The sequence below is a fragment of the Sus scrofa genome, chromosome 13 (genome assembly GCF_000003025.6).
Source record: "Sus scrofa isolate TJ Tabasco breed Duroc chromosome 13, Sscrofa11.1, whole genome shotgun sequence".
Taxonomy (NCBI): Eukaryota; Metazoa; Chordata; class Mammalia; order Artiodactyla; family Suidae; genus Sus; species Sus scrofa.
Window position 1 is genome coordinate 18,457,985 of NC_010455.5, and position 27,972 is coordinate 18,485,956.

The following is a 27,972-nucleotide window of genomic DNA, read 5'->3' on the forward strand; positions in this document are numbered from 1 at the left end:
TTCAGAGAATGTTCTGCCTTAGTTGTCCTCTAAGTATTATAGTATCCAGTCTTATGTTTAGGTCTTTTATCCATTTTATTTTTGTGTATGGTGTTAGAGAGTGTTCTAATTTCACTGTCCAGTTTTCCTAGCACCACTTATGGAAGAGACTGTCTTTTCTCCTTTATTGTGTATTAATTGACTGTATATAGGTAGGTAGATTTATTTTTGGGCTTTCTGTGCTATTCCACTGGCCTTTGTGTTTGTGCCAGTACCATACTGTATTGATGACTGTAGCTTTATAGTATAGTCTGAAATCCAAGAGCCTGATTCCTCCAGCTCCATTCTTCTTTCTCAATATTGCTTTACCTATATGGGGTCTTTTGTGTTTCTATACAAATTAAACAATTTTTTTTTGTTCTAGTTCCATCACAGGATAATGAATATAGTTCCTTGTGCTATATACAAACCTGTAGGGCCTATATAAAACCTACAGTTTATTCATCCTATATATACTAGTTTGTGTCTGCTAATGCCAAGCCGCTGACCCTTCCCTCCCCCATAACCCCCATCCTCTGGGAACCACAAGTCTGTTCTCTGTATCTGAGTCTGTTTTTGTTTTGTAGCTATATTGATTTGTGTCATAATTTTGGATTCCACATATAAGTGATATCATATGGTATTTATCTAGTTTCACTTACTACGATCATTTCTAGGTCCATCCATGTTACTGCAAATAGCATTATTTCATTATTTTTTGTCTGAGTAATATCCCATTGTATATATGTACCACATCTTTATCCATTCTTCTGTTAATGGACACTAAGTTTGCTTCCATGTCTTGGCTATGGTAAACAGTGTTGCTATGAACATAGGGGCGCATGTATCTTTTTGAATTAGAGTTTTATCTGGGTGTATGCCCAGGAGTGGGATTGCTGGATCATATGATAGCACCATTTTTAGTTTTTTAAGGCACCTCCATACTGTTTTCCATAGTGTTGTGCCAACTTACATTCCCGCCAGCAGGTAGGAGGGTTCCCTTTTCTCCACACCCTCCCCAGCATTTGTTGTTTGTAGACTTGTTAATGATGCCCATTCTGACAGGTGTGAGGTGATACCTCATTGTAGTTTTGATTTGCATTTCTCAAAGAATTAGTGATATTGAGCAACTTTTCACGTTTCAGTGCCTTGGTTTAAATTTTAAGCTATATTAACAGATTGAGTTTGTATGTATTACTTTACGTAATAAAGTAATTTGTGTATGGTTGATTTGTATCATTTGTTGAAAATTTAGGATTTTTAAATTTGCTAAAAATGGCTCTTAGCTCTAGGGAGATGTCTATATAAGCGTTATATATCTAAGTAACTCATTGGTATGACTAGGGTTATTTTCTGGGTCTACTTTGAGCATTAAAATGTTTGTTAAAGAGACAGATTCAATCCTGTGCATTTGTATGTTTTTGCTTGTTTTGGGATTTGGCAGGGCATTGTAGGCATGTGAAAACCACGGTTTAGTAGGAAGTCAGGGGTTGTTAAAGCAGGTTGCTTACCTGTTTAATACACAGGTACATGTATGTGTATATGGGGAATGTAAAATGAGAGGGCATTTCAGTCCCAGATCTGCCAAAACGGAAAGGATAACTAAGGTCAAGTGCAAGACAGTTGTGAAACCAGCACTCAGGTTGCTACTGAGAGTATAATAAACAAACTGGTTCCACCACTTAGCAGACCCACTTGGAAATATTTAGCCATGTTGAAATTGCATGTATCCCCTGACCCTATAATTTGACTTCTAAATATTCACCCAAAACACATGCACAAGATGTTCAAGTATGTTTGCTCAATGCAATATTGGTTGAAAGGATCAAATTTTTTAAAATTCTTCTACCAATGGGAATAAGTAAACTGTGGCATATACATATACACAATAGAACACCAGATAGCTTACATATAGCAGTTAAAATGAAAGAACTAGAGTTACAAACAGATAAATTTCAAAATTGATTGGAAAAAAGCAAACTATGAAAAAACACGTATGGCACAGCCAAGAAAAACAGGAGAGAAAAGGAAAGAGATTTAGATTAGAGGTGGTGATGTTTTAAAAGTACTGTAACTTCATTTTCTCACTGAACAGGGCCCTTAAAGCAAATACAACAAAAAAGCTGGGTTATCTACTAAAGCTGGGTGGTATCTACACCAGGCACTATTCTCTGTACTTCTGTTGCTTGACATATTTCAAAAATTAAAAATAGCCCAATGCAAAGTTAGCAGGGAAAGAACAATATTTCCCACCTTTTTATTAAACCCATTTCCTATGGTATATATTATTTGCAGAATTGAAATTTAGTGTAAAAAAACAAAACTGTTATTTTTTTTTTTCCATTTTAAATTGTGTTGGGGTAGTCAGGCCTACAAAAACTTCTTAAACTGGTGATTATATTTCTCCTAGCTGGGACACAATTCTTTACATGCTTAAGATGGACACTGTTGACCCCCTAACCCATGGCCCTTTGTCATGCTAACAGAACCAATTTTGTTCAGCTATCAGAAGGGAGATTTGGCAGGGCATTGTAGGCATGTGAAAACCACGGTTTGAATATGCTTCAAAGGGTATTCATAACCTAAGGGGAGGAATCTTGATACTTTGAAGCCAATTGCATCAATTCTATTCTCCATGACAGTGATTTGAAAGTAGGCATTGAATGTTTCCGAGTAAGACAAGCAGATGAAGTCTGCCAAGTGGCCTCTGTGAAAAACAAACACCTTGGAGAGACGTGAGAGAATAAACAACCTCTTCTCTTCCGGCCCTTGAGCACTGTAGAAGCCGATGGTGCCAGGAGGTGTTGTCACCATCATGCTACACCATAAAGGGTCAATCCGAGAACGTAAACTCACAGCAGATGATGGACAGGCAGAAAAACAGGTAAAGAAGCTGGGTCCTTGATGATCCCGCTGAGTCACTGAATTCACTAGCTGTGGAACTATCCTATTGCTTAGGACTCAATTAGGTTTTCTGCTCCTTGCAATTGATTTGCATATTGATAAAATCATGCTTTATCAAGACAAAACACAAAAACTCTGAAGAATGTACAAATTCCAGTGAGTTCCTGATGACTAAAAAGACCTTGTTATTCTCAGACATCTGGAGGCAGGAATCTTGCAAACTACACAAACAGCTGTAGCTTTACCAGAACCCTAAATTTTGCTTCACACATTCCCACTGAACAGCCTGAAAGACAGTGTGCTCGTTTGGTTTTTAGCACTGTTGGCCACACCCAGAATGTCTGAATCTGCTTCTTTGGAAATCCTTTGTAACTCTTCACACCCAGCCGCCTACAAGTGTTGTGTGAATGTACAGTCCAAATTTCAAACAAGAGGGACATCCCAAGGGTACGAGATGGACTTGTTTCTTTTCTACCTACACACGGGCAGATCCAAAGTCTGGTGTTCTACAGAGAAACTCACCAAGGTTGTGGAGCTAGCTCCCAGAATGCTGGAGAAAACTTTCCTTTAAATATCATGCTTCTGCAATAATGAAACAACTACAAAGGTACTATAATGAAGTGGATTTACTGAAAAAGAAGACTAAAAAATCTGATAGCAAGAGAGATATAAAAGACCCACAGGATTTAAATTAATAAATACAAAAATGATTGGCTATAAACAATGTAAAAATACATTTCCCAGTCCCCAAATAGAACATAATTTAAGTATAGAAATTATAAAATTTTCATACTGTATGTGCAGTTCCCTTATAATTTTTAAGAACCATTCTAAACAATTTGTATAAAATGTAACAAATTTATCACAACCACTAATAAGAAATTATTTTTGAGTTTACTGATTTTGCCCTTTTCTATACATAACAGTGGCTTTGGTCCCAAGTTCTTCTTGAACTTTTTATTCACTGCAAAATTTTAATCCTAATTCCTTCTACAAAAGAAGATGGAAGTTAAACAGTCATGGGTCCTGTTTAAAAAAAAAAATGTGAAGAAAGGTTCTAGATTAACCAATAATTCCAGTGATGATTTTATCTTTCAGTGGCTGGATCAGAGGTCCACTTCTGTGCCAGTGAAACAGATGGAAGGGAAACCTCAGAGCAGAGCTTCAGCTCCACGTGTAAATGCTGTTTGAGTGAGGCCAGCTGAGGATAGTCCCTCAAATTCAGCTGAGCCCGGTGCACCAGTGGGAACCCTGAGGCAGCCCAGACGGTCCACTATGAATCCCAGCTAGGTGAAGATGATACTTAAAGCGATAGTGGTATACAGCTGGATGTGAAATTCAAGAATCTGCCTACCATAAGCTGCTTATCTTTGAACAAGTGTTTATTCTTAGACCCAAGACTCAGACCTTTTCTCCTTTCTCAGTTTAGCAATCCCAGTAAAAAAAAAAAAACACCCATGATTGGTTTCATTATCTCCCAAGCAGGTAGTGGTGACATCACCACCAGCACTAGCATCAAAACTCTGATGTAAATGGCTAAGGTTCTGTGGCAATAAGACAGAGCAGAAGCCATGTCTGAAACCCATCCACAACATGAATGGCAGATGAGAAGTTAAAGGGTGGGGTTGTTAAACTGTCTCAATGGAAAGGTGATTCCACTCTTTCAGACAGAAAACCTAGCCTGGGAGCCTTCCACCAAAGTACTGCAGGACCTGCTATGTGGCCTCACTGCCTTCACCCTAGCGTCTTGAGTCAAAAGTCAAGCAGGAGGATAAGAAAGGTCTAGCCTGTGAACCACCTGATTAGAAAGGTCCCACTCAAAGCGCCCTGTCTGCCTGTGACTCTAAGAGAGGCTGCCAGCTACAGACAATTCTTCCAAATGATCAGAACTGGGTAGGAACTATCTCCTGAGAATGGTTTCACTCCCTTATACCCTCAACATTATTAACCTGGGCAGGATTTTCTTTTGTAGATCTTCACTTTCTCAAGAAGGTCTCCTCTGAAGAGAAATGAGAGCAGTGCCTATGTGGGAACAAGAACCCTAAAGATCCTGCTACAGACTCTATGCAGTTAGAAAGGCCCAAGACTGTTAGAACACCTCAAGCCCACTGCCATCAAGGAAGCCAGGGCCAGAGGCCCATCTCTGCCAGTGAGAGGCAGGTCATGGACCGTTTTGATACGGAGACAGAGAGGGAGGCTCTCAAATGAAAAATCAAAGGTTGGGGTTTTAAAAATTAGACTGGTTCCAAAGAAAACACTGAACAGAACCTGCAGAGCTGTATTACTTTCAGTAGAAATAATTATATGGCAAAAGGGAACGAACCATTTTCTAGCTTGTGGTATGAATGCCATCTCTTCAGACACTTGGTAAGTGGCTAAAGACTGCTTTTCAAACTACTTTCACTATATTGGGCAAAAAGTAGATCTTTCTTATCTTTGGTCCTTAGTCATGACAGCAATTTCTTCCATTTTTCTATGTGTAATGGTATATAAAGATTTTTTAACTTGATATCAACAACCAAAATGCAATATAAACACGGGGTTGCTGATGTTGTTGTTTTTGTAACACAGAATATCAACATCTCCCATACATTTATAACAGGTCTCAGAAAGAATAATAATTACAGTGTAATTTTAAGGCTAAGTGAGATACAGTAAAATGTTACAGTATAATTTTAAGGCTGAGTGAGATACAGTAAAGCCTGGGTTTTACATTTGAAGGGAAAAACTTAGACCAACATTTAAAATACGGATCTTTGAAACACATAGATTAAATGTTATCTAGACATCAAAAAACAGTAAAAGCAAAGCAAATTGACTTAAAAAATGGAACCATTTCTAAATAGACAGACTTAATCATGCTACTGTCTATACAGCTATAAAGTATAACTTAAAGTTAAGCCTTACTAGCCTAGTAAAAATGACAGAATAAATCACATAGCTCAGCTGATGATAAAGAAACAATTGCCCTCACCTCCAAACAAAACTTCATTTGACACTACTTTCAATTGTTATAAAAAAATTTTTTTGAAAAAACAAAAAGCCCTCTGGCCCAGGGTATGGTGACTGACACACAGTCCAATCATTATTGACCACACTGCCTTCCTGCCTTGTTCTCCACGACACACATTCTCCAAGCACTCCTGCTCAGGCACTTGGCAGCTGCTACCTTCTGGAACACCTGTTCCCTAGAGTCTCTAGGCATTAAGTGGTTCAGTGAGGGGCTCTGTCCTGGTGGTATCCTCAGGTTTTCTTGGCCGGAGCTGTTTAAATTTTTCATAGGCCATAAGGAAGAAGTTAAACAGAAAGCTCAAACTTGCTAGAAATCCAAACCCTGAGGAGGAAAAAAGGGTAGAGATTATTTCCAGAATTCATCATATAATCTCCTACTTGGCTCCAACCATGTTTCATACAAGGAAGACGATTCATCAGTTTATCTTATACACATTATTCTTATAACATCAATGGTTTAAAACATTTTAAGGTAATTAAAAATGAAAAATTACCAAAAAACAATTCCAGAATAATGACAAGTTAACATGCCAAAAAACAATTGTCTTGTATGTGTATGTGTGTGGTTCCCATCTATGAAGCTAGGGTTAATAGATGAAAAACAAAGTCCTTTAACATGATACAAAACACAGGATTATTAGCAGTGGCTACACTGACCCACAGGTGAGATTAGGGAAATATGTGAGTAGGCAGCCAAACCCTAGGTAAAAATGGAGAGTTATTAATATCAGAACAGAAATTCGATTTTGAAGATACTTTTAGGTTACTCAAAAAATATCTTCCAGTTAACTGTCACACTGCAATCACACAGCAACATGACGCCACTACCTACTTCCTCTTCCTTAAATCACTTCCTCTTTATATTCTTCTAACATCTGATCAAACACTGAGAATTCTCTCTAGAGACAGAAGACCATGGTTCAAATTTAGCTTCTTCAGCAGCAAAACTCTTAAGGAAAGGGGGCCAAAGAAGTGCTCTGTAAAAAGACAAAATGGAGGAATTCCTGCTATAGCACAATGGGTTAAGAACCTAACTGCAGCAGCTTGGGTAGCTGCAGAGATGTGGGTTCTATCCCCCCGCCAGCCTGGTACAGTGCGTTAAAGGATCCTGTGTTGCCACAGCTGCAGCTCGGATTCAATCCTTGGCCCAGGCACTTCCATATGCTGCAGATGTGGCCATTAAAAAAAAGAAAATCGGGGAGTTCCCGTCGTGGCGCAGTGGTTAACGAATCCGACCAGGAACCATGAGGTTGTGGGTTCGGTCCCTGCCCTTGCTCAGTGGGTTAACGATCCGGCGTTGCCGTGAGCTGTGGTGTAGGTTGCAGACGCGGCTCGGATCTCGCGTTGCTGTGGCTCTGGCATAGGCCGATGGCTACAGCTCCGATTAGACCCCTAGCCTGGGAACCTCCACATGCCACGAGAGCGGCCCAAGAAAATGGCAAAAAGACAAAAAAAAAAAAAAAAAAGAAAAAAAGAAAATCGGGAGTTCCCGTCGTGGCGCAGTGGTTAACGAATCCGACTAGGAACCATGAGGTTCGGTCCCTGCCCTTGCTCAGTGGGTTGATGATCCAGCGTTGCCATGAGCTGTGGTGTAGGTTGCAGACGCGGCTCGGATCCCACGTTGCTGTGGCTCTGGCATAGGCCGATGGCTACAGCTCCGATTAGACCCCTAGCCTGGGAACCTCCACATGCCGCGGAAGCGGCCCAAAGAAATAGCAAAAAGACAAAAAGAAGATACATAGATGGCCAACAAGCACATGAAAAAAAAAAAAAAGAAAGAAAGAAAGAAAGAAAATCGAGGTAAGTCATGGCTAAATCCCTTCCAACTCTAAGGCTCCATCTCCATGAATTTTAACATTTGGTTGTAGTTTGCTGCAGTCTCTTCCCCTTCACACCCAACCCCTTAACCCTAAAGAATATGCAACCTGCCTTGCTTCACTATAGAGCACATTGAGCTCTAAAACCACTAATCCACTTGCAAGTCCCCACACATCCAACCTAAATATAACTGTCAATTCCACCCCTCAAAACCAAGTCTCTTCTCAGCTCCGGAGTCTTTATTTTGGCCTGATGGTATCTATTCCCTTATTTGGCAACTTCATGCAATACTTTAAAGGCAGACAGATGTCGTCTTGACTATGAAGCCATCTCTGACCTCAGAGAGGTCCAGTCCACACAGGGCTTTTACACCATATAACCCAAATGATCTTCTAGCTCTTTTGTTCATATCACATTTTTCAAAAAACAGACCCCCTCAACTCCTTTAAGTCTACATAATCGTTCATAATTTAAATAGCTGCACAAGGTAATTTTCTAGTATATTATAAATGCTGAATTTTTTAAACTACCAGTCACTCTTAAATATATCCAGTGAAATCTAAACACTATAACAAACAAGTCCTGTAGTGGCTCAGTGGAAACGGAATCTGTCTAGCACCCAATGCATAGATGGCACTTCGGATCCAGTGTTGCTGTAGCTATGGTTGTAGGCCGGCAGCTACAGCTCCGATTTCAACCCCTAGCCTGGGAACCTCCATATGCCATGGATGTGGCCCTAAATAAAGACAAAAGACAAAAAAAAAAAAAAAAAAAAAAAAAAAAGTACGTAACATACTAAAACATCATCTTAATTAAAACACATAACTAAGCTCTTTTTCAATTTCTGGAATTCAGAACATGCTTTTTTCCCCCTCATGAACTCATCATTTTCTCAACTTTATTTCACTTTCTCCACAGGATTTTATAGTCATATATTTTTTATACTAGAAAGTATTTTACTGATTCATTCTATTATACTCTTCTGCAACAAAAATAGGATTATAAAATAAAATTAACCATAAGGCTTTTTTTCTCTTCAATTGGTTCAATGTACCCATAGCTAAATATTACTAATTTCCATAGAATGAGTCAAGGCTCAGCATTAATTTTATTTTTATGTTTTGTTTTTACAAGTGTAAAGTATTAATAAACCATGTGCACGTAAATAAATGGATTAGCCGTTTAATTCTTGGAACTCTCCCTACCATAAAAAGCAGTTTTTCATGATCTATTAGCTGACAATTGAATTAATTAAAACTTTGACTTTGTGGAGTTCCCATCGTGGCTCACTGGTTAATGAATCCCGACTAGGAACCGTGAGGTTGCGGGTTTGATCCCTGGCCTCGTTCAGTGAGTTGGAGATCCAGAGTTGCTGTGGGCTGTGGTGTAGGTTGCAGATGCGGCTCAGATACCACGTTGCTGTGGCTCTGGTGTGGGCCAGCGGCTGCAGCTCTGATTCCACCCCTGGCCTGGAACCTCCATATGCCATGGGAGCGGCCCTAGAAAAGAAAAAAAAGACCAAAAAAAAAAAAAAAAATTTTACTTTATGAACAAAGCATTAAACTGAAATCAGCTGACTTGTATGACGGATTTGTTAACTAGCTTGTTAGTTGTTCATTTCACATACGGTACAATTAGGTCCATGATCCCTGACTTACAATTCTGAAAATCCACAGTTATAAAAACTCAGTTTCACACTTACTTGACTCAAAATGGACACAAAACTTTACAATCTCTATCTAGCCCTTACTATGAATATTCATTCATATGCTTCAGAAATATTATAATACGTTGGATTACAAGATGCTGCCATGGCCCTCTGAAGGTGTGTAATACAGTGCAGTGTTTCTAAAATCCAGACTATTCTGAATTCTAAAAAATATTTGTCCTTCAAGGATTTAAGATAAAAATATTTACTTATCTATCTCTTATAATCGGCTGAACTTGGGATTTCTCCTGCCTATTCCCTACAATGAAAACAGCACTTGACAGGTACGTATATTTTTGCTCAACTGGAAAGGGGAGAGATCTAAGATAAAGTCAATTCTACCACTTCCATTAGCAAGAATATGTTCATATGTAGAGTAAATGGATTTTTGTTAATAAAACTCAGTCAAATTCTAGGAACAGGGTCTAGGTTTTAAAGGCTATCATATTTATTTGCTTTTAGGTCTTCTATTAAAATTACACTAAAAAAAAGTTAACAGACAAACTATTCTCCCTTATTCTATAACTTGTGAAGTACTTCCAATAAGCAAAGATAAAAGGTACTTACAATTGCAAAAAGTTCCGCATAGGTATTGTCATGTGTGAAAGCAAAAATGACAGATGCCACGAGAAACACGAATCCTATTCCCGCAGTAATATAAAAATCCTATATATACACATAAAATAAATACAGCATGGTTAGGTCGGTTGAAAACAAATGCATCAATTACAAAAAAAAAAAAAAAAAAACTTCAGTGACTTTTTCTTCTTGACCCAAATTTATTTCAACTTCTAACTTTTCAGTTAAGACTAGTATTTGATAAATATTCTATAAAGGAACACTACCCATACTTTGAACAGGGCATATTTAGAAAGTACGTCACAAGATAATCTTTAAATAAAAATATTTCCCCATTATCACTTATATGTGGAATCTAAAAAATAAATAAATGTATATAATAAAACAAGAACAGATCCACAGATATAGAGACCAAACTAGTGGTTACTAGTAGGGAAAGAGAAGTGGGAAGGGGCAAGACAGATGTAGGAGTTTCCGTCATGGCGCAGTGGAAATGAATCTGACTAGGAACCAAGAGGTTGTGGGTTCGATTCCTGGCCTCACTCAGTAGGTTAAGAATCCAGCATTGCCGTGAGCTGTGGTGTAGGTCACAGACGCAGCTCAGATCTGGTGTTGTTGTGGCTGTGATTCAGGATAGCAGCTGTAGCTCTGATTTGACCCCTAGCCTGGCAAACTCCATATGCCATGGGTATGGCCTCAAAAAGACAAAAAAAAAAAAAAAGACAAATGGAGGAGATTAAGAAGTACAAACTACTATGTATAAAATAAATAAGCCACAAAGATATATTGTACAGTACAGGGAAATATAGCCATTGTTTTGTAACTAACTTTAAATGGAGTATAATCTATAAAGACTGAATTTCTATTTTATATCTGAAACTAATATTGTAAATCAACTATATTCTTTTACAAACAAAAGTTACTACAAACAAAAGTTATTAAAAACAGTTTCACAAAAGGTCATGCATGTATATGTTTATCTTTTTCTCTAGGATGTATTAGAATCATCAAAGCCCAAGTATTTATTAAACTCCATGTTACTTCCTGCAAAGAAAAGCATTTCTCCTCCCTTTCAAAGTAATCCATGCTAGGATGGCTTCTCTGAGAGCACTTCCGTGATTTTTTTTTTTTTTTTTGTCTTTTTGCCTTTTCTTGAGCTGTTCCCGTGGCATATGGAGGTTCCCAGGCTACGGGTCCAATCAGAGCTGTAGCCACCAGCTACACCACAGCCACAGCCACGCCAGATCCAAGCCGCGTCTGCGACCTACATCACGGCCCATGGCAACGCCAGGTCCTTAACCCACTGAGCAAGGCCAGGGATCAAACCCGCAACCCAGGGTTCCTAGTCGGATTCATTAACCACTGAGCCATGACGGGAACTCCTTCTGTGCTTTTAAAGCACTTTGGAAAAGAGAGAATTGAAAGGAACACCCATCATTAACTACATAAATTGTATCAACAGTGTGTTTTTTAGACACATAAGCTTTCTGGGATAACATGTTGCTGTCAATGGTCCCAACTGGATGATCCAACATAAGCATTTATGATGAAATGATCTACTGCATAAAAGCTTCCACATGTCTTTATAATGCAGCTTATAGCAAGGACATTTCTCCTAGGTTTCCAAGTGCTCTCAGGCTCGACTTCACAAGGCCTCTCTCAGGTGCCAAAAGAAAACAGTCCTTGACATACAGGCTTGATTCAGAGGAGAAACTGGAAAAATGGCAGCCATTCCAAAGGGTTTTAGGTCTCATACATTTTGGAGTTTCAGAAACGTAACCTCTATTAAACCTAATATCAATAAAACTACCCAAAGTAGAATTCCTATACTCAATAGTTCACTTAACATTTAAAAAAACTTCAGATTTTGTTTCTAAAAAGAAGTGTTTTTCTGCAGTATTTTGTTTTTTCTATTCCTTTGAATATTATTTCAAATCTGTTACTTCTTTTTTTTTTTTTTTTCGGTCTGTCTTTTCTAGGGCCACACCCATGGCATATGGAGGTTCCCAGGCTAGGGGTCCAATCAGAGTTGTAGCCGCCAGCCTACACCACAGCCACAGCAATGCCAGATCTGAGCCTCATCTGTGACCTACACCACAGCTCACGGCAACGACAGATCCTTAACCCACTGAGCAAGGCCAGGGATTGAACCCACAACCTCATGGTTCCTAGTCGGATTCATTAAGCACTGAGCCATGACAGGAACTCCACATTACATGCTAATATAAAACTACTAATATTTGGAGTTCACTAAAGACAATATTTAAATAAGACAATCATTTTGATGCAGAATAATGTAACGTTCAATATGCATGGGTTCTAGATCCAGACTGAGTTCATACTCCAGCTTTATTACTTCCTAGTTATATGATTCTGAATTAGTTACCTCATGTCTGTGTGCCTTTGCTTTTTCATCAGCAAAAAGGGAGTAATAACAACATCATATTCATGGGTGGTTCTAAAGATTAGGGTTAATCTATGTGCTCAGATCAGTGCCAGACACATAGTAAATGTTCCATAAACATTGGCTATTGTTATTCTTGATATAATCTGACCCACAACAGCACAAGAGAGAAAAGACTCTCTCTTCAAAAAGATGACTTTTCGGAGTTCCCATCGTGGCGCAGTGGTTAACGAATCCAACTAGGAACCATGAGGTTGCGGGTTCGATTCCTGGCCTTGCTCAGCAGGTTAAGGATCCGGCATTGCTGTGAGCTGTGGCAAAGGGCTGCAAACGCAGCTCAGATCCCGCGTTGCTGTGGCTCTGGCGTAGGCCGGCAGCTATGGCTCTAATTCGACCCCTAGCCTGGGAACCTCCATATGCCGCAGGAGCGCCCCAAGAAATGGCAAAAAGACAAAAAAAAAAAAAAAAAAAAAAGATGGCTTTTTGGGAGTTCCTGTCGTGGCTCAGCAGTAACAAGCCTGACTAGTATCCATAAAGACACAGGTTTGATCCCTCCCTCACTCAGTGGATTAAAGATCCAGCATTGTCATGAGCTGCGGTGTGGGTCACAAATGCAACTTGGATCTGGCATTGCTGTGGATGTGGTGTAGGCCTGCAGCTGCAGCTCCGATTCGACCCCTAGCCTGGGAACCTCCATATGCCTCAGGAGCGGCCCTAGAAAAGGCAAAAAGAAAAGGGAAAAAAAAAAATCACTTAGGAATAAAAACAAAAGACCTAAAAGAAACATAGTAAAATATTTAAAAAGCTATTTTTGGATGAAATGACTAACTTTTTTTCTTTCTCAGTATTTCAATATCAGTATTTACTCTAAAATAACTTTAAATGCTCAAGTCTAATGTAGTAAATGTTTTACATTCTGTTTACTTTGACCATTATACTGAACTGGAAAATATTATAATAGTGTTTCTTGTCAAAAAGATCAATGTTCTTAAATACTATAGATGCAACACAAAAACACTAAACATTTATAAAAATATTTTTATGGATAGTGATACTATTTTGCTGTTGAAAAATAAAAAATGAAAAATATTTTCAATCTTTAAAATATAAATGTAGGAGTTCCCTGGTAACCTAGTGGTTAAGGATCTGGCATTGTCACCTCTGTGACTCACATCACTGCTGTGGCACAGGTTCAATACCTGACCTGCTAAGTTCTACATGCTGTGGGCACAGCCAGGAAAAAAGTATATTATGTGTATGTGTGTGTGTATATACATGTATACATTCAGACTATAAATCAATCAGCTCAGATACTAGTGAACTTTTCCCATGTAGAAATCTTGTTGCATAAGTATCTGGAAAAAGGAAAAGTTTTTTGGTTTTTTTTTTTGCTTTTTAGGGCCACACTCACAGCATATGGAGGTTCCCAGTCTAGGGGTTAAATCGGAGCTGTAGCCACCGGCCTATGCCACAGCCAGAGCAATGCAGGATCTGAGCCACATCTGTGACCTACACTACAGCTCATGGCAACACAAATTCTTTAACCCAAAGAGCAAGGCCAGGGATTGAACCTACAACCACATGATTACTCGTCAGATTTGTTTCCACTGCGCCACAACAGGAACTCCAGGAAACCTTTTCAAAAATTACAAATATAATTAACAAAAATTCTAAGGTAGTTTCTCTATTCTTTTCTTAATGCATATTTCATAAAATAAATGAGTTCTGTTGTTTCACTACAGAGAGACTCCTGAAGTTCCTGACATGGCTCAGTGGAAACGAATCTGACTAGCATGCATGAAAATGTAGGTTCAACCCCTGGCCTCACTTAGTGGATTAAGGATGTGGTGTTGCCGTAAGCTGTGGTGTCATTTGCAGACATAGTTGGATCTGGCGTTGCTGTTGCTGTGGAGTAGGCCAGCAGCTACAGCTCCAATTCAACCCCTAGCCTGGGAACCTCCATAAGGGCTAGGGTGCAGCCCTAAAAAAAAAGACAAAAGAAGAAAATAAAGAAATTCCTATGGTAATGGTATTTGCCATGTCATCATCTGTAGTTGCCTGTTCAGCAATTCTAATAGGAGGTATGCCTAGCCACATAATAAACTGCAGAGTATGAGGTTCAAGTTGAGATTCCTGGGTATATCTCAGTTTATTACCTTTTGTTAACTCGACAGGTACTAACCACCCTGAACTAAGTTCTCAACAGAAAAATGAAGCATTAGGTCTGAAGATTTTAAAATACTAATGTAAAGTGCCTGACACATATACACACTGATAGCAGCTATTATCGGGTAAGATAATGGGAAATGTCATATGATGGCCATGTCACATGCATGTGTTCATCAAAGGCCTGACGGATTTGATTCAGACTCTGTTTTTTAAAGTTACTTTTTTAACTATTTGGTATCAACTTTTTTTTTTAATTTTAAACTTAAAACACTTAGGTGTGTATATTGTATATGTATTTTACTAAAATACAGTTGATTTACAATTTTATGTTGGCTTCAGGTGTACAGCAAAGTGATTCAGTTATATTTTTTTCAGATTATATTCCATTATAGGTTATTTAAGACAGTGAATGTAGTTCCCTGTGCTACACAGTAAATCCTTATTGCTCATCTATTTTATGTATAGGAGTTGTGTCTGTTAATCCCATACACCTAATCTGTCCGTCCCCCTTCCCTCTCCCCTTTGGTAACCACAAGTTTGTTTTGTATGTCTGTAAGTCTGTTTCTATTTTGTATATAGATTTATTTGTATTATTTTTTATATTCCACATATAGGTGATATCTTACAGTATTTGTCTTTCTCTGACTCACCCCACTAAGTAATAATTTCTCTAAGTCTCCATGTTACTGCAGGTGCAGTATTTCATGCTAAAGGATTATTTTAAAAGAAGGTGACAGATGTTCAACAGCACAAAATTTAAGATGTATAAAAGGGTACACAGAGAAAAGTAAATCTTAGGTGTATTGACCCAATGCGTGCTTCTCATTAATTTAAAGCCATGGTAAAATCTTACTGCCTTGTATTTATCCTGTCATTTTTTTTTAATGGGTAAAAATTACCCTAATTTTTATCTTTTCCCTCAAAGAGGTAAATTCTTTCATAAATCAACCTAACAGTTACAATTCTCTACAAACTACTACTGATAACTTGAATACTACTGAAGAATTGCTCAATTCTTCTTCCTTAAATGCACTATGTAAATTATCTCCTCCGTCATGTCACAAATCCATACTATACTCAAATAAAAACAAAGGGTCAGGGAGTTCCCATCATGGCACAGTGGTTAACGCATCCGACTAGGAACCATGAGGTTGCAGGTTCAATCCCTGGCCTTGCTCAGTGGGTTAAGGATCCAGCTTTGCCGTGAGCTGTGGTGTAGATCGCAGATGCTGCTCAGATCCTGCGTTGCTGTGGCTGTGTGTAGGCCAGCGGCAACAGCTCTGGTTAGACCCCTAGCCTGGGAACCTCCATATGTTTCCTGAGTGCGGCCCTAGAAAAAGGAAAAAGACCAAAAAAACAAAAAAACAAACAACAAAAAAACCCAAAAAGCCACACAGGTCAGCAGACTAAGTCTTTAGAAAGTTATAAATCTCTAATTCTGTGAATACAAATTTCTCAAGTACACTTTAGGGAAATTTCTGAAGGACGAATTTAATAAATGCCTTCTAAGTTCACTTACAAACAACTTTTTATAACAAAACCAAAACCACATAGGTAGAACTAATGCCCTTTTGTTTAAAGGCCCAAACATATCACTAGGTTCAATTCTCCATCTCTTTTATGTCCAGATGGGCTGGCCTATAGTAGCAGGGAGACAGTGAATAACTGTAGAACCAATGTGTGACACTTTGAAATGTAGACATCAAAAGTGACAAAACCTTAGTTTAAAAAATACCTAATGTGGAATTCCTGTAATGGTGCAGCGGAAATGAACCACAATAGGAACCATGAGGTTGTGGGTTCCATCCTGGCCTCACTCAGTGGGTTAAGGATCCAGTGTTCGTGAGCTGTGGTGTTAGGTCGCAGACATGGGCTCTGATCTAGCGTGCTGTGGCTGTGATGGAGGATGCGCTGTAGCTCCATTTGACCCTAGCCTGGAACCTCCATATGCCAGGTGCAGCACTAAAAAGCAAACAAACAAAACAAAAACACAAAGAAACACCTAATGTGGAGTTCTCACTGTGGTTCAGCGGGTTAAAACCCATGAAGATGCAGGTTTGATCCCTGGCCTTGGCTCAGTGGGTGAAAATTGAGCGAGCTAAAAACAAGCTTTTTTTCAGCTGTAGCGAGGTCGCAGATGCAAGTCTAATCCAGCATTGCTGTGGCTTGGCATAGGCCCCAACCACAGCTCCAATTCGACCTCTAACCCAGGAATTTCCATATGCCATGGGTGCGGCCATAAAAAGAAAAAAATACCTAAAGTGATGAATTGATTACACCACCACTGTAACTACTGGCAATCTGTCACTTGCATCCAATTTCACTCTCCCTTCTATCATCCTGTTTGGCAGGGAAACTGAGTTGCCTAGAGGCAGAGCTGAAACAATGGATAGTGTCTTTTCCTGTTACAAGTTGTGAAAGCATAACTATTGTGAACAATGAACTACACAAAGATTCCCAAAGATCTAATGCTCATTAACAGGGGTTATATTTTCATGCTTACCGATGGCTTGACTTTTTCGGGGTCAACTTTGTCAATACACTGGAGTGCAGTAACACAATCAGAGATAAGGAAGACTCAGGAGAAAGGCACTGCAACTTACAAATTCAAAAAAGTAAAGTCCTCCACACAGAGTACATTGTGATACGATTCTCACAGATAAAGGCCAACAGAGAGAGCACCTACAAAAGAAACAAAACATTTTGCTTAAATGTTTTTCAGAGAAACTTACAGTATTCAGAAAAACCCATTGTTACCCAAGTATTTTAATGTGGAGACCTGGCAACAAGATTACTGAATGAACCTGATCTACACAGAGCTTACAGTCTAGTTGCCTTGAAACTAAATATTAACAGCCACTGTGCACTAAATGCTAGATAGGGGAAATCTGGGGTGTTGTTTAAAAAAAGGCACACAGAAGAGGCACTCAATCTGGTGGTCAGGAAAAGCTTCCTGAAGGCAAGCTGAGACCCAGGAGGATGGTAGAGGCAGTTTAGGGGCTAAAAGACAGGGAGAAATTCCAGGCAGAGGAATAGTACACAGAAAGACCTAGAGGTGAGTAGCATGGTACCTTCACCCCACACACACAGGCCCAGAAACCTTCCCCCTCAAACACACACTGAACCGTGAGAGTGAGGTGAGTCAACATGGCTAACGCACCCATTAGAGGCAAGCGGGTGGCAGCACAAAAATGATGAGACTAGAGACATAAATAGAAGCAGATCTTCTAGGTGCCCTTTTACTAGTTTGAGGTATCTGGATTTAAGGAGTTTTTAGAAAGGAGTGAATGATCCGTTTATGTTTAGTAGCGTACTGACAAATAGAGAGGGACGGGTAATAAGGCAAACTTGAGGTAAGACATCCGGCTGGGAAGCTTATAGTCGGGAATCAGCGAATGACAGTGAGCAGGATAGTAGTAATAGGAGAAGAGTGAAATTCCTGGAAATGCAGCAGAAGTCTTCATCAGACAGGAAAATACAAACAAATTCCTACTCGGATTTGTTAACCACTGAGCCATTGATAGGGAATCCCCAGCTGTCTTGTTCTTAAACCCACGAGTAGCGTATTAACTTATTTTTCAGTCTTTCCAAATAATTCATTTTGTTTCATCGGAACAATTCCTTTCACATTCAATTTCAATCTGTTATAGTATTTAATTTCTTGGCTAGAAAAAGTATAATTTTTTATGCATTTACATTGTGGCAGAGTATGCTGCTAATTCGCAGTCAACCAAATGCATGAGTAGCATCCCTGTTGTTGTATGTTTAATTTGCACACTGGCTCACTGCCAAAGAAAGGTCTTTTTAGCGCAAGTGCTGGAAGAGGAAAATTCCTTTTAAATATGCTGTGATATGTCACATAGTTAGGTGCCATACTTCAGGATATATGGATATATGGGTCTGGAGTCGGGGATGTCTGAGGTGGAGAGCAGTTGTGGAGCTCACCCAGATGAGGAGGTTGACCTCGAATGGAGGAACCCTAAATACAAGGGATCAACAAGTACACAACGACATAGGAACACAGCCCAAGGGACGTAGTATCAAGAGAAAGGTTCTAGGAGTTCTCTGGCCGCAGCAGAAACGAGTCTGACTAGGAACCATGGAGGTGGGGTATCGATCGCCTAGCCTTGCTCAGTGGTTAGGGTCTGCATTCGCCATGAGTTGGGTTAGGCGTTGATGCAGCTCGGATCTGCGTTCTTGCATATCGGGCCAGGTCCCGCACCTGTAGCTCCAATTCCCCAAGCCTGAGAACTTTCACATGCCACAGGTTTGGCCTAAAAAGGACAAAAAAAAAAAAAAAAAAAAAAAAAAAAAAGGAAAACAAGAAAGGATTTCTACAAAGAGCAAGTAATCAAGCATGCTGAATGCTCCTCAGAAGTCAGGTAAGAACAATCCTGAAACGTTTCCATTAGCCTGAGCTACAAGAAGGTTGCTGGTGACATCAACAGGACCATTTCAGTGTGGTCAGATAGGGCAGCTTATCACATTAAAAAGTGAGAGCCAGAAAGGCAGTGGAACGGGTACGGCCCAGTCACCAAGTGCAGCTTCAAGTGGCCAGATCGGGTAGAGGATGAGGTCCAAGGGAAAGGAATTTCTAGACAAAGAGAACTGAGCATGTTTAAATGCTAAGACAGAAACCTATAAGATGAGTGGGTCTAGAGACAGAGGAGGAAAAGAGGATCTCTAGGGGTAGGATTCAGGGCTAAAGTCTGGGGCTAATGCATCTCTATAAATAGGAAGGAGAGAGAGAAAAAGAGAGTTGGACTTGGGCAGTTTGTGTGGGTTTTGTGGACGCTAAGGGAATTGCCTCCTGAGCATTAAAATCATCAAAATGACTGATGACCCAAGCCAAAGCCTATTGGGAAAAGCCATCTCACCCATACCAGGTGGGCAGAAGGATGGATGGCAACAAGACTGCTACCAAAATCAACACACACATTCCATAATGTATAACAAAAATTTTACACTACAAAACGTTTTCATCAAATCAGAGATGAATGGTACAGCCACTGTGGAAAACAATTTAGCAATTCTTAAAAACCAATCATGCACTTGCCCTATGACCCAGCAACTGCATTCCTACATGCTACATCTGACCCAAAAAAATGAAGACTTACCTTCATGCAAAAACCAATATATGAATGTTCATAGCATTTTATTCTTAAGAGCCCCAAACAGGAAATAATACAAATGTCCTTCAGTGGCTAAGCAACCTGTGGTACCTACCATGAATACTCTTAGCATAAAAGAATAACTTTATACACACCTCAAGGATTATGCAGGATAAAAAATGAATCTCAAAAGGCTTTTCTGCAGATCCTTTATTAAACAATAAAGAGATAGAAACTACTTAGTATGCTGAGAAGTTGGATAATGAGGCAGGAGGAACCACTGGTTTACGGATATTCTGATCTTGACTGTGTGTGATTAGAACATCTTGATGAACAGACAGAGTGACACAAGAATGCAAGGACTCCCTTTAATTTTCCAACCTGTGACCACATTCAAATAAACATAAAAAGCAACTAATTGACATCTAAGCTATAAGGTTCCCCCTATTAGCAGCAAAAATTCAGACATCCCACAACTGAAGAATGTATAAAGACAAAAATAGATCCTATCACGTGATTTCTGAGAGCATATATTCGAATCAATTCTCAGTCCAGAAGTTAGTTCAACCATGTAGAAGGATATAATCACTCTTAATTAAAGTAATTCATTTATCATAAAATTTTATGTCCACATATAATAAAATACCAATGTCTAGTATTCATTTGTTTATTCTCAATCTACATGTTAATGTTGCCAAGTTTTAGGAGTTTCTCTGAGATCTGCAAAATATACCTAGGTTATGAAATCAATTACTGTGAGAAGATATCACCTAAATGAGATTAGTTATCCTGAACCATTCTTTTACAATAATGAGATTATCAGGAATATTCATCAGTGTAGGCTATGTGACATAACCTTTCTTAGTATAGACATAGATTGCTTATCTACTCTAAAAAAAGGGCAGGAGTCTGCTGGGCCAGAAGCAATCAGTGACAAGTCCATTACAAGTCCTATTCCAAACTTACTAAAGGAGTTATTCTTACTGACCTGAAGCTTAGAGCTGTATTGGGTTCTGCAGGGTTCATAGTCTCCTAAGAGACTCAAGAGGTACCACATCAAGTTCAGACATTTACTAGTTCCTATTTCCAGTCAAAGGCCAAGAAATTAGCACCATAAGCCATATTCAGAATGAAAATTCTCCTGACTCCCCATTTCTGATGCTAACCTTCCTTTAAAAGCCCCCACAGCACTATACAGTCTCTAATACAAAGTGATCATTTTACAATGTATACAAATGTCAAATTGTTGTTGTACACCTGAAACTAATGTTCCATGTCAAATATAACTAAATTTAAAGAAGTGTATTATGTATCCAACATTGTATTATGTCTAAGAACATGTAATAAAGAGAGCAATGAAAGCAATGAACAAGAAAAAATGAGAAAACAATAATTTTATATCTCATAATTGAGCATTCATTATACATAAATTTGGAAAATTTCAGGAAAATGTCCAGATCCACCCGGACTAATAGTAGCAGGAGAAGGATGAATGGAAAAGCAAGACTCAAACCAGGGCCAAAAGACACAGGAACTGGACAAGGAGAGGACATTCTGGGTGGGACACAAAAAGAACAGATTAATGATGGAAAGGATTTGTTTGTATGGTAGCCCAAAAGGGATAATAAGGCAACTGACCTAACTGGATAGGGAACGATGCGGAAAATGGTTAAAGAGTTGAGTGTGGTTACGTGATTGTCACTGCAGGGAGCATGGATTTCTAGATGTAGGGATGGCCTGTCTAGTTTAGCTGGTTAGAAAACAGGAGGAGCAGAGGACTGGGTGAGGTCTGAAGGAACATCACAGTTCAAGGGTAGGAAGGAAGGAAAAGGGCAACCAGCAGCAGACAAGCATAGAAAATTAACACTTCTTAGGAAAATTCCTTAAAAAGCAAAGTAAACACATTCCTAATTTTTAATCTAACAGTAATGCTGGGAAGTATGAGACTATGAGGCTGAAGTGTGGCTTATTTTATTTTAATCATATATATAGATTTATGTTTATATTTATACTTGTAAGCAGTATTTTAAAAGAAAAAATGTGAAAGTTAAGGGAAGAATTTAGAACAATGTGTGGTCACCAGCACTAAATACCAAAGATAAGAAGAGAGATAAGGTAAGGTCACTGAAATGCATAAGGAAATAACAGTGAATGCAACCCTGAAATTAAAGGCTCAGTGGGGAATTCCTATTGTTGCTCAGTGGTTAATGAACCTGACTAGTATCCATGAGGACGCAAGTTCGATCCCTGACCTCCCTCAGTGGGTTAAGGATCTAGCGTTGCCATGAGGTATGGTGGAGGTCACAGACACAGCTCGGATCTCGAGTTGCTGTGGCTGTGGTATAGGCTGGCAGCCACAGCTCTGATTAGACTCCTAGCCTCCATAGCCAAGTAAATCAATAAATAAAAATCTCAATGATTATTTTCCAGTAGAGATCTAGCCTGGGAACTGCCATATGCTAGCTAAATAAATAAATAAATGGCTCAGCGATTATTTTCCAGTAAATAGTTTTGCTCTCAATAGCATGAAGGCATCACATGAAATACTGCTTACTGAGTATTAAACCAAGTGCCTAATGTATGCCCAATGTGGCTCCTTGTAATGATAAAAAATTTTACCCAAATATAGTTAAGGGAATTATCCAGCTGTTAGAGTTGGGAGGACCCTTGGAGAACATAGTCTCCTACCCTCATGTTTACAGCTGATGGACTGGATCTCTGACAGAATAAATCCCAAACTGTCCAGCCAGGCCTCCTGACTCCCACTCTGTACTTGTTCCTCCCCATAAAGCACTGTTTATTACGTTCATTTTACAGCTATGTATGTTTGTACAGGTTTTCCCTGTAAGACTGAGTTTTTGAAGTTAAAAACCATAGTTTTGTGCATTTCCCCTTTTGCTATTAAATCACACATTAAAACCAACATGCAAGGGTCAGCACATTTGGGAAGTCTTGGTGACTAAAGATGGTCTTAAGTTTTAATGACTTAAACATTCAGATAATGACTACCCTGTGTCTCCATTTCAGTTTCACTACCTTTTCTGAAACTTCAATCTTCCTTAAAATTAATAGCCATCACATTAAATACTAATTCTCCATCATTTAACAGTCTACTACTAAAAAATTTCTCATAAAAGAACTTTTAAATGTTTGCCAATAATTACAAGGCTCAACCTACAAAATTTTATTAGTCTGAATTACTGAACTTGGTGTTAAAAACCTTGTAATGATATGTAAGGTTCAAGTAAACAAATCTGTCAGCCTGAAGTTAGGCTAAGCCTCCTTTGCCTTGAGCAAACATTTATTCTCACAAAAGTTTAAAGATATAATTTGCTGACATTATGAATCTTCTTCAAGGTAAAAACAGAGCATTTCAATTTAGTTAAGTTTCAATTTTCACATTTAAATAATAAAAAGAGCACCGATATAGGACAAAGTGCTTCTATGTGATTTGTTTCTTAGAACTTCTAGAATAACATAATTTAAAATGTAATAAATTCAAATCACTGGTGAATCTGAAATCAAACTGCTTGCCTGAAGAGTCATTATAATCACATGAAACCACAAACACAATGTCAGCTTGTTGCAGAAAGAATATCACACATACTTGGTTCACGGCTCCAGTTTACTAACAAGGAAATAGGTTGCCAAATGTCAATTCTCCCCTTAAAAAAAAAAAAAAAAAAAAAAAACCTCTTCAAAAATAGCAATAACAAAAACCTCACAAAATAAATTGTGGGTATGAGGACCAATCTAAGGATAAATAAACAGATAAATAAATAAATTGCATAAATTTAGAACTGCAATGACTCCTTACAGTGAATTCTCAGCTGAGTCTCTCTTCCTCCACCCTGGAAGGGTGGATGGTAGTTAGGGGATGCTTATGTTATGGACAAGCCTTGGACAAAATTAATGTCACATCTGTAATATAGGAAAAAGAATGTGTGTGTGTATATGTATATATTTATGACTGGGTCACTTTGTGTACAGCAGAAACTGGCACAACACTGTAAATCAACTATACTTTAATGAAAAAAAATTTAAAAACGATGTTCATCAAAAATTATTAAAGAAATTCAAATCAAAATTACAATGAGGTATCACCTCACACCAGTCAGAATGGCCAGCATCAAAAAGTCTACAAACAATAAATGCTGGAAAGGGTGTGGAGAAAGATGTGAACCCTCCCTCCTACCTGTTGGTGGGAATGTAAATTGGTAAAATCTCAAAAAAAACTAAAAAAAGAACTACCACATGATCCAGCAATCCCACTCCTGGGCATCTATCAAGAGAAAACCATAATTCAAAAAGATACATGAATCCCAGTGTTCAATGCAGCACTGTTCACAATAGCCAAGACATGGGAGCAACCTAAATGTCCACTGACAGATGAACAGTATGATAAAGAAGACGTAGCACATATATACAATGGACTATTACTCAGCCATAAAAAACCAAAATAATCCCATTTGTAGCAACATGGATGGACCTAAAAATTATCATATTAAGTGAAGTAAGTCAGATAAAGCCAAATATCATATAATTTACATGTGGAATCTAATAAAAGTGACACAAAAGAACCTATTTATAAAATAGAAACAAAGATTTTTAAATCAAACTTAGGGTCACCAAAGGGGTCACTGTGGGGGGGGGGGATAAATTCAGAGGATGGGATTAACAGATCACTATTATATATAAAATAGATAACTCACAAGGACCTACTGTATAGCACCATACACAGTGTTATACAATATCTACTCAATATTCTGTAATAACCTATTTGGGGAAAAAAGAATGGATATGTATATGTATAAATGAATCACTTTGCTGTACATCTGAAACTACACTTGGTCTTTGCCAAAAGGCCTAGAAGCAACATGTACACCTGAAACTAATTCAACATTGTAAGCCAACTATATCCCAATAAAAGTTTTTTAAAAGAAAAAAAAATTAAGGTCATATCTGAATGGCAGGCACATACTCTAACTCCAAGAGTATGTAACTCAAGAGCTAGTTATGCTATTGCCTCTCTAAATTCGCCTTCAGCTTGGAGGCTCCACTTTCTACCGTTCGGTGTTCAACTCTGTACCAGCAAGCACATCCCACAGAGCCTCGGAGATTTGTAAAAATCTTAAGACTGGAAAGAACCTCAGAGGAAATCTATCCAACCTTCTCGAATTCAAAAAATTTCCTAAGTACACAGTGTCTGGTTTTTAAGTTTTAGAAGAAGATTCATTTCTCTTTTGAGGTCTTTGAGAATCTAGTAAGATTTATGGGTCCAGAATAATGTACCCGAACACAGAAATGCACTATATTTTGAATAAAATATCATAAGGCTTGCAGGTCCCTTGTTAAAGTACCTCCTCTTTTGATTATGGGTTTCTCCACTATAGCTTCCTAATTGGAGCTCTCCAATTACATTTAATTAAAAAATAAGTTAGCTAAAGTAAAACAACCTAAAGGCAGAATCTGAGTTAAGGCAAAGAAGATTTTGCCTGTTGCCCCAGGCTAGATGACACTTTTCACTTACTCCATATATAACTTCTTGGGACTTTCTGGGTAACTCTTATGATGTCATCAAGAGGTAAGATGTTCATAGAGACAAAGCAGGAACAAAAAGGCAATCATTGAAATGAAAGGCAATAATGGAAAATTTTAAACATCTACATTAAGGAAAAGTGATTTTGTAAATTACAAGTTCCCATAAACAAATAAATGGATTTCACGAAGAGACATCAGATGTTACTCTTTCACTTTCTCTTTATGGATGATGGAGAACAAGCAGGAATAGTCTAACAACTTTACAAGGCAAACTCATCTTTCCCCTCCTCTCCACATTCAAGTAAAAAGTCTACTACCCTTGGAGTTCCTGTCGTGTCTCAGTAGTTAACCAATCCGACTAGGAACCATTAGGCTGCGGGTTCGATTCCTGGCCCTGCTCAGTGGGTTAAGGATGCAGCTTTGCCGTGAGCTGTGGTGTAGGCCGCAGATGCGGCTCAGATCCCCTGTTGCTGTGGCTGTGGCGTAAGCTGGCGGCTATCCGATTCGACCCCTAGCCTGGGAACCCCCATATGCTGTGAGAGCAGCCCAAGAAAAGGCAAAAAGACCAAAAAAAAAAAAAAAAAAGTCCACTACCCCACTTTTGGTTGTATTCTATTATAAAGATATGGAACTTTGGTTTATTAAACTATAATAACAAAGGTAATGAGAAATTTTACTTTAGATTTGCCAGTTCTGATTAGAAAGGAAATATAATGGCAACCTAAAAGAAATTTAATGTACAAGAGACCAATATTGATATGTCTTCTGAGCACCAAGAGTACTTCAGATGAATATTTATTCTTTTCTGTTCTAAAGAGTTCTACTATTTAGAAACATTTTAGCTCTAAGGCAGACAAATATAGCTTGTATCTAAAAGTCATGTGAGAACTGACAAGAGGAAGGGCAGAAGGAAGCCCTTCTGGGTAGAAAGAAGGATCCATGCAAAGGAACAATGGCAGAAAGGAAACTGAACCTGCTAAGAACAGAAAGCTTGCCAGTTTGGAACTAAAAGTAGAGCCAGACCCTCCTAAGTTCCATAGGCCTGTCACTTGCCTCCACGTGATTTCCTAATTATTCCCAGAAGTGGCTAAAAAGTAGCATTAGTTTTCCCACTGCTATTCTTCTATACAATAAAAGTAGGTCATATGAGTTCTAAGAATATAAATTCTGGTTATCTGAGTTCTAAGAACTTAATTTCTTCCGAAGGAAACCAACTGGCTATTTTCACGTGGGATGGTTAAACAAACCAAACCAACCCATAAACTAGAAATGCTAAACAGTCTGATTTTCCCTCTGGCAGAAAATGTTATTCATCATTGCTTAAAACAGCAACGATGTGTGTGTGACTTGAATTAAAATTTAAACCTCAGAGATGTTTTGATATTTTCACTAATAGGTTTAAGGTCCTTAACCAAAGCCTAAAATAAACTGAAATTCAATGAAACTGAAAAAGAAGTACACCGTGCCCTGGCACTGCTACCTGCGTACAAACACACCAAAAAAAGGTTGTCCTTTTGACTTTGTATTTAGTACACACATATTGCTTATTCAGGAACAATTCTTTTCCAGCCAATATATAACTATTTGGAGACAATTTAGGACACACACATCTCAACACCATGCGCAGTATCCAAAGACTCTGTCCAACAAATTAAACTGCCCCCATCGGCGCGCACCAGGAAAACCGCAAAAACCAGAGAAAGATAAAAAAAAGCATTTCATTTCCTAAATATGAGGACTTCGGGAGATAATGTTCCCAGAGTAATAGCTGGGAGAAGCGATGAAAGTCGCTATGGAAGTTGAAAGTCTGCGTGGACGACCTGGGTCTCCCCCACGCACTTCCTGCGCCCGCCAAACACACTGAGGGGTCCTAGGTCGCCACCGGGAACTCAACCCGGACGTACCAGGAGAGGAGGGGGCCGGTGGGAAGGGGGAGCCCGGAAGGAAACAGCCCCTTCCCAGGCAGAGGGGGAAGTCACTGGGGGTGTGGAAACTGCCCCTTCCAACAGCCAGGTTGAGGGCGGCTCCGCAACCTCCTCTCTCCCGCCCAGCCCGCAGACTCACCAGCTGCATAAATTTGAGGATTCGCAAGGGCCCCTTGAGCCGCTTTAAGGTGAAGTAGCTGGAGAGGCCTCTCCGGGCGCCTCTGGAGGGGGCTGGGTGCGCCTCTGTGGTGGGGCTGTAGACCGCTCCGTTCTCCATCGCCCAGGGCCCAGGGACGCAAGAGAGCTGCTGGCGTCTCAGTCTCGGCGGACTCCGCGAAGGCCGTCACTTCCTGGGCCTCCGCCCGCTTCCGGCCGACCCCGCCCCGGTCCCGCCTCCGCTCGGCCCCGCCTCCGCTCGGCCCCGCCTCCGCTCGGCCCCGCCTCCGCTCGGCCCCGCCTCCGCTCGGCCCCGCCTCCGCTCGGCCCCGCCTCCGCTCGGCCCCGCCTCCGCCTCACTCTAGTCCCGCCCCCTGCCGCGAGGCCTTACGCATCGAGACTTATAACGACTTGGAGAGACTCAAAGAAGGGGAACCGCAGGTGCAAAATTCCTGAGGACTGAACGAGTTCGGCGCAGTTTGAAAGGGCTAGTGTGGCTAGGTTAAGTAAGGGAGAAGTAGGTGAAGCTGAAGATGTAGTCAGAGACCAGATAATGCAGGGGGCTTGCACAGCAAGGGAAAAATTGGATTTCATTTTAAATGCTATGGGCTGTCTGGAAGTATTTTA

The 27,972-nt window shown here is 39.5% G+C and overlaps 1 protein-coding gene across 1 annotated transcript; it reads right to left on the minus strand.

Annotated features, from left to right (window-relative positions):
- On the minus strand, positions 3,531–27,556 carry CMTM6 (CKLF like MARVEL transmembrane domain containing 6). Its single transcript, XM_021071540.1, is given in 6 exon segments — positions 3,531–6,257; positions 10,028–10,126; positions 17,116–17,148; positions 17,150–17,264; positions 17,266–17,294; positions 27,329–27,556. Coding segments are annotated over 6 exon segments (552 nt in total). The 5' UTR covers positions 27,467–27,556; the 3' UTR covers positions 3,531–6,119.